General features: G+C 50.7%; 1 protein-coding gene and 1 pseudogene across 7 annotated transcripts in view; both read right to left on the reverse strand.

Moving 5' to 3' along the window:
• The window catches only part of IQSEC1 (IQ motif and Sec7 domain ArfGEF 1), a 385,819-nt gene that overhangs the window by 105,149 nt on the left and 266,725 nt on the right, over nt 1–13,945 (reverse strand). The window contains exon 1 of one of the 7 annotated variants that reach the window (XM_039886574.1): nt 12,361–12,892. The exons of 5 other annotated variants lie outside the window; for them this stretch is intronic. In XM_039886574.1, coding sequence (XP_039742508.1) covers nt 12,361–12,428 — 68 coding nt within the window. In that variant the 5' untranslated portion in view covers nt 12,429–12,892. Of the gene's footprint in view, nt 1–6,092; nt 6,241–12,360; nt 12,893–13,945 lie in introns of those variants that run through there. One more of the 7 variants, XM_039886572.1, reaches the window with a different exon arrangement.
• LOC120622665 (uncharacterized) lies at nt 7,051–7,169 on the reverse strand (annotated as a pseudogene).

Genomic DNA, 13,945 nt, shown 5'->3' on the forward strand with positions numbered 1-13,945 from the left:
GGTGTGTGACCTTGGGCAAGTGAGTGCATCTCTTTAAACCTCAGTGTTCTTATCTGCAAAATCAGGATTGTAAGAAACCCTACTCTACAAAATCAGGAAAGGATGACACATGTCAAGTCACCTGGCAGGTCTTAACAAATCACAGTGGTGGATGCTAGATGCTTTTGCCTGCCCAGCCTCCATTCTCACTCTGAGTGAGGTGCCCCAATTTTCTTTGGTGAATCCTCCTCCTCCATTCTTAGTCCATCTAGTTTGTGTCAGCTGACTCCATCCCTAACTCTAGAGTATTCTGCCCCCTCACCAGAATGATTAGTCCAGGGATGGGCATGTGACTAAAGCTAGACCGCTGAGAGTCTTTCCTGGGAGTTCTGCTGGAATCATTTCTGTTTGGATTATTAGCTATAAGACTTGTAAACCTGGATCAGCTGGAGCCATCATGGGCAGAGAGGCTGCCTGGGAGTGAAGTCATGAGACATGAAAGAAGAAAAAAAGATACCAGTGTCCAGAGACACAGTTTAAGCCTCTAAATCAGCCCTGTCTATTTCAGAAATAGAAGGCAATAAATTCAGCCTTTGGCTTAGACCAGTCTGGGTTTTCTTGTTTGTTAGTTTATTTTTGTCACTTGCAACCAAAAAAGTACTAGTTAATACAACCTCCCTACACAAAGCCTCTGATTGCTCCACAGAGTCCAGCACTCCAGCTCTGGGCCCCATCTACCTTCCTTTTTGGCCTCAACTCTGGTTCTCACTTCTCTCTGACTCCATGCCACCCAATACTGATAGCTGTTCCCTAAATACACCATAAGAACTCAATCTACAGGTTCCACCCAAAGTCTCCTCCACACTTTCCACTTGGTCATTTCACACTCCAGACCCAGCTCAGTGTCGCCTTCCCTGGAAACCTCCCCTAAATATATCCTCCACCACTCTGAAGTATCAATGGCACCTACCTCCAGCCTCCCACCTCTCTCTAATTATGTCCCTGGAGTAAAGTTTACTGGTTTTTTCTCTTACCTCTTCAAAAATCATTGCCTCACTGTATCATTTAAGAAATGAACATCGTGAATTGACTTGGGATTTGACCAACTCAAAATTTGATTTTAACTCACCAAGAACATTTCCTGAGCCACAAACCTGACTGGTGCACCCAAGGCTGAATGATCTGGCACTGCCCTCAGGGGAACTGATAGTCTAAATTAAACAATTTTCCATTTGGCTCAAGTCCAGGGTTGCAAAAATGACAATTTTAAAATGTTATAATCAAACCAAGAACATTAATTTCTCAAGGATAATAATCAGTGACATTTATTGAGCCATTATTTCGTCATTGCATATGGGCATGCTCATGCATATGTTATTTAATCCTCATCCTGTGATACTATCCCCACTTTACAGATGAGGAAACTAAGGCCCAGGGAGACATTCCCAAGGGATTGCAGCACCAAATGGGGAACTGGGATCTTCCTGTTCCCACCCATCTTCCTGTTCTCCCCCAGCTGATCTCAGCAATGTATGAACACACTGTTTGAGGGCAGCTTGGAAATGATTTAAAAATTTATCACTTAAAGCTCAGAACCAAGCTAGTTGCCCCGATTGCTCACGAGAAGGTGGCATCCATACCCACTTCTGCACAGGAGTCTTTAACTTCACAATTCATGCTCAGCCTCTGGCTATGATGTACCCCTTGTTTTGCAGGCATCAGGTTTCAGATTCACTGTGTTTGCTTCCGGTTGCCAGTGTGATCAAAGTCTTGGTGGTTAGTCTGCTGGGAAGGTATTTCAACACACAACTGTTTTGAATATAGTGACTTCCCCATATTGTGCCTACCAAGAGTGGCATTGCAGTAGCCTCTTGAAGGCACATCCAAGGCCACTGAGCCTGGCCAATGGGTGCATCCCAGATTCTAAGTTTGTAAGGAAATATGCTTGATTGATTTATTTAGAAAAGGCCTTCTGTTTCGCCACCTACTTTATTCTCTGCAAAATGGGGATGAGGAACCTCCAGGGGTTATTGTAAGACTGGAGTGAGACACCATACGGAAAGTTACAGGCACACAGCAGGTGTTCACTAAGTGCTCATTCTTTCATGTTCTCTCAACCCAGAAGTTGGGGCCATAGTTCACCTACATGCAGACCCAGTTGCCCTCTTACACCTGCTCAGGCACCTATCCTGACCTCTGAGCCCCACCGGAAACTCTAAGGACCTGTACAGCCAGGTGAGACCCATTGTGGGTGGGCACTGAATCAACCTGAGCCCCAGACTGAACCCCACGGCCCCTGCTGCCTGGCATCTCATACCCCAAGCAACTCCTTTGCCCTCAAAATCAGTCTCAGCTGCCTCCTCTACCAGGAAGCCTTTGGAGAACCCGTCCGGATGTGAGTGCTGACGTTCCCCTTCTGGGCTTCCATGGGCTTTGGAGCTTACCCCCATCTCAGCACTGTGTGGTAACTTCTTCTTTTCTTGTCCTATCTCTCCCAGGGCACTGTCATCATCCCCAAAACAGAAACAGTATGTCGCTCACCAAGCGGCTCTGTTGCAGAATTGGGTAACACTTCCTCCATGTCAGGCACAGAGCCAGGGACCCCATAAGAGAAGATCTGTCTCAAAGTGAAGCCAGTAAGGAAGAAAGCAGAGGTAATAGCTGAAAATTCCAATCCTATTACATAAGTTGAACCCCTGGGTTCAGTTCTTCCTAAAGCTAGTTTATCCCCTAGACTTTGCAGTTCAATGAGCCAAGTAACAAAGTCATTTTTCTGTGTATGCCTGTTTGATTTAGATTTTCTGTCACTTTCAAATAGAAGGGTCCTAAGGAACTGAGCTTGGTAAGGTGACCTGACACACCTAAGGTCACATGGCTGAGAAAGCAGCAGAGCTGGGACTCACACCAAAGTCTGGACTCTCAACCTGCTTCAGCAGCCTAATCATGCCCCAGAGTCCAGGCTGACAACTGGGTATAGACTGGACACTCCACTCTGTCCACCATACTCTTCTCACCTCTTTCCCAGAAGCAGCCGAAGCAGCACTGACATAGATTTCTGGGCATTGGTTTGCTCATCCATCAAATGGAGCTAATGATCACCTCACCCCACTCCACACACAATTTTAGTGAAGGTCACAGGGTGCCTCACGCTGGCCTGGCCACTCAGGACTCTGTGAGTGGACCCGGAGTATAGACCCTCCCACCTGCCCTTCCACTTGCCCTCTTCATCTGTATGATGGTCTACAGAGGCTGCTCACCAGACCGCTGCCTCAGCTTGGCAGTCACATGGAGCTCCACACACACCCTGCCCATACCTGGCCAACACTCCCAGCTTGGTAGTAACTCCACTGCTGGGAAGAGGTCTTGAAGGCCTAACTCCTCCAGCTGTTTGATGGTGGAGGTGGGGTCCTGCACAGCCCCTGCTCACTCTAAACCCAGGAGAGGGGACTCCAAATAGAATGAGGATAACAGGCCTATGGGAGATGGTGGTGCATTCTCCAGGAAAGGGTCATCTGGAAAGTATTCAGGGACGCACAGGCAGCCTCCTGTGCAAGGAAACCCCTTATGTTTCCAAAGGTGCAGGCTTTTCAAGGTAAGGAGGGGTAAGAACAGGAGGAGGGCCTGCCAAACTAGAATTTATTTTGTGACCATAAAGCAATCGCCCATTACACTTGAGCAAGTAGAGGCGCAGGGAAGGCCTGTGACTTTACCAGCCTAGCAGATGGGAGTGCAGAGGCAGGACCTGAACGGGGTTTTGTTTGACATCAATGTCTACATAGTATGTCCCACTTGGAGGGTCAGAAAGAGTCCAATGTGATGCTGAGCATAAAGGATCTCTCTTAGCATAGCTAAGCTGAGAAGGGTCTCATTATAATTGCTACTTGGTCTGGGGACTTCCAGATATTTCAGGGAAGGAGCGGCTTCCACTTCTGTCCTCCAAGCCTGGATTTCTCTCCCTGCTGCAGACAACACAGCTCAGAGCTGCTCACTGTGCTTCTGCTTAGAGCTCCAGGCATCCTGCAACCCCAGCAGGACTCTGGCCTTCTCTGCTTGCCATCTACTCTCTAAATCAACTTCAAATCCACAAACTTCTTTTCTATTACTTAACTTTTCTGCATCCTAAACATTGATATCTACGACATCATGAATCTGGTGTGCTAGCTGTTTTTTTTTGGTCTAATGGGCAATGTGTACCTATAAATATAAAACATGTCTGACCAAGTCCCCCTCACTCGCTGTCTACCCCCTTCTCCTGACTTTTTATCTGGTTTGCTTATCACTTTTGTGTCCCCAGAGACAATGCAGTACTCAGCACACAGTAGGTGTTCAATAAATGTTTGTAGAATGATTGAATTCATGAATAAAGGAGGTGCCTGACCCTGAGTGGAGTCACGGAGTACTCCAAGGCTCCTCACTCCACCTGGCCAATTCACAGGTTAGGACATGAGGCCTCAGGAGGAAAAGGAGCTTGGCTGAGGCCCTCAGTAAGCCAATAGAGGCGTCTGCTCCAGGACCCAGCTGTCCTGGCTCTTGGTCACGAACTTTCTGCTATGTTCTCAGGGAGTCCTCTGCCCCACTGGACTGAAATGAGCCTTCCCCTAGGCTCCTCAAAAAAGGCACCGACATCCACCTGACCAGGCTCCCCAGCTTGGGCCTTGGAGCCCAACAAGGCAGGTTGCTGCTGGAGACAAGTAAACTGAAAGCTGGAGCCCTGGACTCTGAGCTGCCTGACCATTGGGATCCTCCTATAGCCTTTGGCTCACTGGGGTCATCAGGGATTCTATGCTGGGTCAGAGGATGCCTTTGCTGACTAAGCTCAGAAAGCAGCCCTGGGAGCTCTCATTCCTGCCACTGAGCCTCCCCCCATTCCACCCCAATCTTAGGGGCCAGTGCAGCAGAGAGCCCCCTTAGCACTGGAGTCCAACCCACTGCTGATGGAAAAACTGAGACTCAGTGATGGGGAAGTCATAAGATCACTCACCCCTGCCCCCCACACTCATCCCAAACAAAAGCCACATGATGCACTGAGGGGCTCAGAGTCACTCCAGGTTCAAACTCTAGCTCCCCAACTTATAACCACTGTGGGACATTGCACAGACATCCTAACATCTCTAGGCCTGGGTTTCCACATAACCAGTAGTGGTAGTCATTCTCCTTTCCAGGTTGTTGTGAAGGTTAGATAGAGAAGCAGGACTCAGTGGAGAATCTCCCTGAAGGGCAAGTGGTCCCAGGTCCCCATCTTATCCAAGGGGAGTTCCCAATTGACAGTGCCTCACTGAATCTCTCATTCTGTGTGTCCAAGCCCACCCACCGAGAGACCATCCCCTAAGTCCCTCCAGGCCCTAGGGGTTTATAGGTCCTCAAGGTTCTACTCTGGATCATTTCAGAAAGAAGCCAAAGTTGTCAGTGGGTCATGGGAACTCCATCAGGATACTGCACAGATGGGGAGATGGCCCTGGAGAACACTGAGGGGGAGACCTGCCCCAGGCAATGTCCTCTCAGCACAAAGTCGACCCTGATGAACTGACAGACAGAAGGAACCGTAGGTTTCATAGCCTGAAGAAGTCTTTTGCTCCCTCTTCCCGAGCTCCCCAGAGATTATGCTTAGGGAGGCAAGGAGGCAGCAGTTGGAGAAGGAAACTGTGCCAACCACACTCCAGGGACCCTGGGCAACTGTGTTACCTCTGTAGACTTCAGTTTACTCAGCTGTAAATGGGGTTGTCAAGAGTTCCTCTTTCTTAGGGTGGTTGTGAGGTCGTCAGGCAAAGAACCAACCAGCCTGGGGCAGGGTGGGGTCCTGGACTGTCCACATACCAGGGCTTAGGGCTGGTCTAATGCCCAGGGGAATGAAAGAACTTCCCCTTTGCAGCTGAGGCTGCCTTTCCAAGCAGCTGTGGGGAAACACCTGGGGTTCCTGAGCCCAGGGTGTGCCTGTGTGCCATCCGGACAGTGAGAAGAGGTTGAAGAAAACAGTTCCAAGAAACAACAAAAATACTGACAAGAGCCCAGAGACCCTAATCATGGCAGGCTGCCATGACAATCAACAGCCCCTCACATGTTTCTCAGGTGGTTGATACCCACTCCCTCCCCTGGGCAAAGTGGCTGGTACTCACAGTGTCACAGGGGATGGAGTGGAGGTCTTCCTGGTGCCCCTGCACCTTGCCTGTCTCCAAGGACCCTGGGGACAAGCTGTGGGCCTCCCCACTGCAGGGCTTAATGTCTGACTTCCTCCCTGCTCAGCCAGCATCCAGGAAACCACGCCCCAGGGAGAGGGCGTCAGGCACCCTGGGGCCCCATCTGCCCTCCCACTGGGCCCTGGACACTGCCCATGGGCTCCTTCGAGGTCTGGCCAGTCTGAATGGCCTCAACAGGCAGGCCCCAGAGGCTCTAGTCAATAAATAATGCAGCTCCCTCCCTGGCCAGTCTCTTGTGGCCGATCGTGTTTCCGGGCCACCTGAGTTTCTGCTAGGCTGCTTTGTTCAGAGCACTGGGCCACACTGGGTCTCTGGCCACTGAGGCACTATCACTCTCACTGAGGGCCAGCCTCAGCAGGGAGGACAAAGGTGGCCCTGGAGAGAAGCTGCCCTACTTACTCTGAAAGCAGCTCCGGCCCAATTGGACCCAGGGTGGAGGGGTCGGCAGTCAGCCTGGTCCCCTTATGGCCAGGCCAGGCTCAGAGGCCTCCATGTGCTCAGCTCTCCACACTGGTGGTGCTACGCAGAGAGCCCTTTCACCACTGCCCCTCTGCCTGGCCCATTCCCCATTCCTGGAAGCCATCCCAGGCCCCTCTTCCAAGAAGCCTCTTTTCCCATCTGAATTCCCACTGCCAGTCTGTCCATCTGCCAGCTTGTCTCCTTTGAGTATCAATCATTGTCTCTCTTCTAGACAGTAGCCACCCATTGCCTCCTGACTGGTCTCTCCCTGCCCTCAGCCTCTACCCTTCCCGCTCCATGGTCTCATTTCCTCATAGCAGCCTGAGCGATTTTTTTTTTTTATGTGAGGCAACCCTTGGTTGACCTCACAGATTGCAAGGACCTTGTCAGTTTACAATCCCTTATTTTTTATTTTTTATGCCTACAGCACCTGGTCTTCCTAGGTGGTCTCCCATCCAAGTACTAGCCGGGCCCAACCTTGCTTAGCTTCCGAGATCAGACGGGATTGGGCATGTTCAGGGTGGCATGGCAGTAGACCTGAGTGATTGTTTTAAAACAGAAAGAACATCATGTCATTATGCTGCTTAAAACCCTGCCCTGCCTCTCCCCTCACCCCAGTACACTCTCAAGTCCTCAAAAAGATCTGGCCTTGCTGAACTCAGGGACTACACGTTCCTCCCTGACCCCCACCCAGACTCCTCAATGTTCTTTAGGCATTCTCCTGCCTCAGGGCCTTTGTACCTGTTTTTCCCTCTGCTTGGAACTCTCTTCCCCAGGTCTTCACAAGATTGCCCCTTCCTGCTACTCTCAGCACAAGGCTATCTTCTCTCTCAGACAGGCCTTTTCTTTTCTTTTTTCTCTTTCCTTCTTTCTTTCTTTCCTTCTTTCTTTCTTTTCTTTCTTTCTTTCTTTCTTTCTTTCTTTCTTTCTTTCTTTCTTTCTTTCTTTCTTTCTTTTTTGCTTTTTTAAAAAAAGCTGTTTTATGAAGATATAATTCACTTTCCATAAAATTCACCCATTTAATATGTATAATTCAGTGATTTCAGAATATTCACAGAGTGGTACAAACACCACAATTTAGAACATTTTGATCATCCCCAAAATAAACCCTGTAACAAGCATTCTCATTCTCTCTGTGCCTGGTCCTAATTTACTTTCTCTATGAACTTAACTCTGTGGATACTCACATATACCCTGTGGTCTTTTAAGACTTGCTTATTTCACTCAGCACAATGTTTTCAAGGTTTATCCATGTCATAGTACACATCAGCACTTCATTTTTTTTTTTTTATGGCCGTGTAACTTTTCATTATATGTATAGGCCACATTTAGTTTATCCACTCGTCATTTATGAGAGTTGAGAGAAGGCTTTCTTGATCACTCCAGGTCACATGGCCCCTTTCTGTGGCTCTATTACCTCTCCCACTTTTATCCCTGTCTGAAGACATCTTCGTCTACTTGTTTTATTTATTTCTCCCCTGCCTGAATGTCAGCTCCATGAGGCCCAGGCTGTCCACACTACTCCCAGTTGTACCCCAGGGCCTAGCACAGGCCTGGAACGGCCTTTTCCACCATCTACTTCAGTCACCTGTGCCCTGCCGGCTCTGAGCTGTCTGAGGACGGCAGGAACCTTACTCACCAAGAAGGGCTCCATCAATAATCAGGGCAGGAAACTAATAACACAAGGTACTTGGGACCCAGGTTTCTTGTGTAGTGGGGCAGTGCTCTTCACAGGTGGATATTAACTGATGGATGTTAGAATGTATGTTGAGCACCAGGCACAGTGCCAGGCACAGAGTAGGTCCCCAACCCTGTACAAAGACTCGATGTGGGATGAGCAATGACGTAGCATGAGGCGGGGTGGGCGGAGAGTGAGGGAGGGCAGGCCTGCAGGACTGAGATGATTGTGAATCCATGGACGCAAGGGTAGAGCAGCCACCAGAAGGATCTATGTATGCTTTGGGCAGTGCACAGAACAAAGGGGTGCAGCTCGAGCTCTGCCCTGTGCTGTATTCAGCTCTGGGGTGTGTTTAGTAAGAAAAGGAGGTGAGGAGGGGACTGAAGACCCATCTTCAGCCTCAGAGAGTTCTGGCCAGTGCTGATTGTGCCAGGACAGGGGAGTAGGTGTGTTGGGGGCCTAGAGCGTAGGCCCCGGTGTGGTTGTGTGTGGGGAGGCATCATGGGAAGAGAGGTGGGAAAGAATTTCCCTGCATCACAGCTGCACAGGCATGGCCCAGCTGGGAGGCTGTGAGCTTTCTGTCCCAGATGGTGCATGCACATGACCTCTCACTGAGGGGCATCAGATGGCTAACTACCCAGAAAGCTCCCCCGAAGCTCCCAGAGCCGGGCTGCCAGCTGCTCCCACTTCTCCTCTCCAGATGCACCACAGTGGGAGAGGAGGCAGGGGACAGGGTCTGCTTAGGGAAGGGCCTGCCCTATCCTTACCCAGCATCCCAAGTGGGTTTCCCAGGCAGCTCAAGTGTCCCATTGGCCCTCAAAGCATAAAAAATGATATTCCCAAAATAAGGCTGAATACAATAGTGATTTTCCTGCCTGACCCTAGAAGGTGAAGATTACTGGTACCACAGAATAAGGCCTGTGACAGGCCTGGAGGTGTTTGCTCAGAGGCAGGGCCAAAACACAGCATCCATCCCACCCTGAGCAGGCCCACAGGCATCAATTCATTTAATCTCAGAACAACCCTAAATGACGTTAGTGAAATAGAAAGGGGCTAAGCCAAGTTTCAAACTCAGGCAGGCCTGACTGCCAAGCCTGTGTTCTCCCCCACTTCATTACTTTGCCGGCCCCAATGCTAAGACTCAGAGGGAAGAAGGGGACAGGGATCACAGGGATGCCCTCCACTGGATGCTGAGCCAACAGAACCCATTTAGAATCTCCCCAAGAAGTCCACCCAGCTGACACTGCTCACTTCACTATACAGTCAGGAAACAGGCCCAGAGAACTTTAGCAACTTGCCCGGCACTTACAACATACTATAGTTGCCTTTGGACTTGGCTCTTAAATTGTTCTGTCAGGAGATGGCTCAGAGCCTGAGGGTCTTCTCTCAGGGACCTCAGGCCTAAGTCCCAGAGACCATGTCCCTGGCTTCTCAGCTGCAGCCACTGAACCCCTGGGCAGAGGGCCAGGGCTGGTTGTGGCAGCCTGCTCCCCACTGCTCCCCACACACACCTCTCACTTTTCCAGATGTGAGCAGGACCAGGCCAGGGGTGAAAGTCTCATGTGGTGAGGAATCTAAAGACGCAAGTGGAAAAGTATGCACTGTCCGATCACACCCTCCAATTTGTCTCTGCAGCTGCCGCCAGCCCTGCCTTGGGCTGCAGACCTGCTGACTCAAGTCTTTCTTGACAGCTGAGGGGGCTAGGATCCTAGCAAGGGCCAGCTCTGTTTGTCTATCTGACTAAGAAAGTGGCCTTAGATCTCTCGAGGATCCCCAACAAATTGGGGTAGGAGTCCGGAGGAGCATGTTTCCCAGAGCCCAAGGCCTATCCTCCCCAGGTAACCTTGGAGGTACCCTGTACTTATGGGTGCTAAGGAGGGGTTGAGGTAAATCCAATGCCAATTATGGTCCCTGCACCTACCCCAACTGATGGTGAGGCAGCCACCCCACCAGTGCTTACAGCAGCGCTGCAATACAGGCCTGCCCATCACCACTGTCCACCTACCTGTAACCACAAATACTCTGCAAGCACTAATCACGAGCCACAAAAGGCTCTACCCCACAGCCCTGTCGAGTAGCTCTGCAATGATCCTCACTTTGGAGATGAGGAAATCGAGGCATGGAGAGGCCAATCTGCGGGCTCGTGTCAGAGTGGGTGAGCCCCTTGCAGAACACAGTAGGGCCTCACAGTACCAGGCTTGCTGCTTCCTGCAAACAACCCCAATCTCCAGAAACCATGAGAAAGAATGATATGCAGAAAAATCCAGCGCTATTAGAGGAAAGGACACAGAGAATATTCACCCATGTCCAGGGACTCACTCCCTGCCTGGCCTGGGCTCCAAAGATGTCTATCCCAGGGTCTAAGGAGGAACATGTGGCCACTGACTCACTCCAGGGGTGAACTTTCCTCTCTCCATTCCCACAGCCAGCCGGCAACCCCATTGAAGAGAACTTTTTAGCCCTCACTGTCTGCCCTGTTCCCCTAAAGCCTTCCGAGGCCTGTACCTGCAATGCCTCCCATCCTTATCCACCCATCCATCCAAGCAGAGGCCAGGGCCCCAGACACTCTCACCTAGCAGCAGAGACAACTGTAGCCATTGTAAAAATGGCCTCTTATCATAGTGATAGCTAGCTGAATGGCTGGGTTTCTCCTTTCCTTTTGGCTGCAAGGAAGCCCATCAATTTTTACCTTAGCAGAAGAGTCTCAGGATGCTGCATATATCTATTCTGTTTTACTCTTTCTCCCTTAGGTCATGACATCCTATTCTAAGTTGTGATTTTCCTTGTCTTGATGTTTTATTATTTAATTTATTATAGGTATTAATTGTCACAAATATTTTGGGAAAGAAGGAAGGAAGGAAGGAAGGAAGGAAGGAAGGAAGGAAGGAAGAAGGAAGGAAGGAAGGAAGGAAGGAAGGAAGGAAGGAAAGGCAGGCAGGTTTATATAGTTTATATACAAGGTAATGAGGGTGGGAAGAAAGAGGAAGAAACTTCTAATCCCTTCCCTTTGTAAAATTCTTCTTTAAATAAATATATATATATATGCCTTCAGGTGGTATCCAGGTAGATGTTTACCAAATAGGTAGCTGCCTCTAAGCCCCTCCCAGATATAAATCCTGGCCCAACCCAATGTTCCTAATTTACAGACCAAGAGACTGAAACCCCAGCCTTGCCTAAGAACACACAGCATCTGGCTTTCTGCTTCCTGGTCTGAATCCTTTCAGCAGCTGCATTGTCTAAAGCCAACCCCAGGGCTGGTGTCTGTTCCACAATGGGCAAGGAGCTCTGTTCTACCCTCATTTCCACTCCAACTGCACAGGGGTTCCATCCAGTCACACCTCCCCACCAGTCTGACTTATGAAGAAGTACACTGACAACAGCAGCAGTAATCATAGCTAGCACTTACCCAACCCTTGAGGTGTGCCAGGCTTTGAGGTGTTCTTTGTATATCACCTCATTTAAATCTTACTAACCCTATAAGGATTTGCAGGTAGGAAATTCTGGCCAGAGAAGTGAAGACTCCTCACAATGGTAATGCCAAAGCCAGTTTTAAACTTGGCCAGCCAGGTGCCTGAGTCTGGGCTGAGCTCTCAGCCTCTCAAAGACTGCTGCTGATGGTCATATGAAAGAGTCTTATACTGTGCCCTGAAGAAATGAGTGGGAGTCCTATTTTGCTGATGGATAACAGGCTCAGAGAGGGCCAAAGTCACATAGTTGTACTCAGTGTCTGTTTGTTATGTAACAAACGCCAATTTCCATGCACACTGCACTTGCCACTGACATCCTCCAGTGGGCACTCCAGGTCCCAGACAAGTGCCCACAAACTCCCTGACCAGCCTTCTATTCTCCTCCCTTCCTCCCCACTAGAGACTGAGTTTCTCCAAAGAGGTCCTAACATGGCTTTTCTTGCCCTCCATCCCTGCTCCCCCCGGACTGGGACTTCCCCAGACCTCCCAGAACCCATGCAAACCGGCCACCTGGTGCTCACTTGCCCCCACCTGCCAGGCAATGGCCGGGCAGATCTGGGTCCACACATGCGTCCCCTGATACCTGAGCGTTCTCACGGAGATGCAGTACTTCCACATAAGGCTCCACATGGCACTGTCATCACCCTTCATGCCTGGCTAGGCTGGGGAGTGTGTGGCCAAGGGGCCCACAGCCACTGCCATCCAAACCTGGTTTCCTCCTGACCAGGGGCTGCCTCTCTTCGCTGGCTGTCAGGTCACTTCCTTCTTCATGTTGAGAAGAAGAAATAAAAAGCCCAAAAGCCAGGGGAGATGGGGAGGCGCTGGCTCCCACGGGCTACTACAGGTCCCAGCCACCAGTCTTGCTGTCTCCAGGCCAGCCTCTGTTTCCTGGCCCAGTCCGGCTGCTCCAGACCCTCCTGGCCGAGCTGCCCTTGCACATCAGACCCTCTGGCTTCTGTACAACCTTGTGCCTGCCTCCAGCCAGGAGACAGTGGTGGCTGGGGGCCAAAGCAGCAGTGAGTCACTCAAGGCGGGACAAGTGAGGGGCTTCCGCCTTGAGGGAAAGCACACAGCTGGGCTGCCAGGAGTCCAGGGGCTGGTCCTATGTCCAGAGACTGGCTTCGGAGGCAAGAGGCTGAGGGAGGAAGGTGGGCGGGGAGTCGAGGGCGGGCCCATATCCTCTCCCATTTCCCCAGAGGCCTAAACCCAACACCCGCCTGCCTGCCCACAGCCCAGCCCACCCTTCGCACTGGCCAGGGCAGAGAAAGCGGCCGTCTGCCTGCTGGCTCCCGGAAGAAGCTTCGAGTGGACAGAAAGCAAAATAAAGACAAAATCAGGACTGCTTTCTAGTAGAGTGGCCAGTCTACGAAGGTCTCCATCTGGTGAGAGAGATGACATTTTTAGCCCTGGCCAGGCCACAGCCTTGCTGTGTGAGGATGTTGGGGGAGGCTGACTTCTCTTTGGCCTTGATTTCCCCCTCACCACCTCAAGGTCACATAGCCCTGGACACAGGTCCAACTCATTTAATTCTCTCAACATCCTTATGACATGAATTTATTATCAATCCATTTACATATGAGGAAATTGAGGCACAGATAGGGGAAGTCACAGGCCTAGAAAGTGATGAAGGTGGGATTTGAAGCATAACAGTCTGGCATCTTGAGTGCAAGCCAGCTCCTCTGTGTAGAGATGGGTGGAGGTGGGCCGGAAGGCTGAGGCCCCTCTGTATATCCCTGGGGTCTGGGCCTGAGTTGAGTCTGGGCGTTTCCAGACTGTGGCCCCAGATGGAGCCCCCAACCAGCTGCTCCCAGGCCCAGCCCAGGGCAGACAGCTGGGGCTTTCCAGGAAGAGCCCCTGGGGACAATGACTTTCCGTTCACGGTCAGCGCTCACAGAACCCACTTCTCCTTACTCACAGCCCCCAGGAAGTCCCTCAGAGGACAGGTGGGCTCAGATTCTGGCACCCTGCAGAGCCCTGGGCATCATGGACAGCTGCCAATGACATCATGTCCCCATTTCACCCATGAGGAAACCAAAACTCAGAGAAGGGCATCACCTGCCTACTGATGGTCTGAGCCTAGGTTTTCAGGCCAAAGTCTTGCTCTATCTCCAGGCCCCCTGCCTTGGCCTGCGCAAAATAAGAATTCCATCTCAGATTCCAGCCCAATC

Source organism: Pteropus medius, unplaced genomic scaffold (assembly GCF_902729225.1).
Source record: "Pteropus medius unplaced genomic scaffold, Ma_sr-lr_union100, whole genome shotgun sequence".
Classification (NCBI taxonomy): domain Eukaryota; kingdom Metazoa; phylum Chordata; class Mammalia; order Chiroptera; family Pteropodidae; genus Pteropus; species Pteropus medius.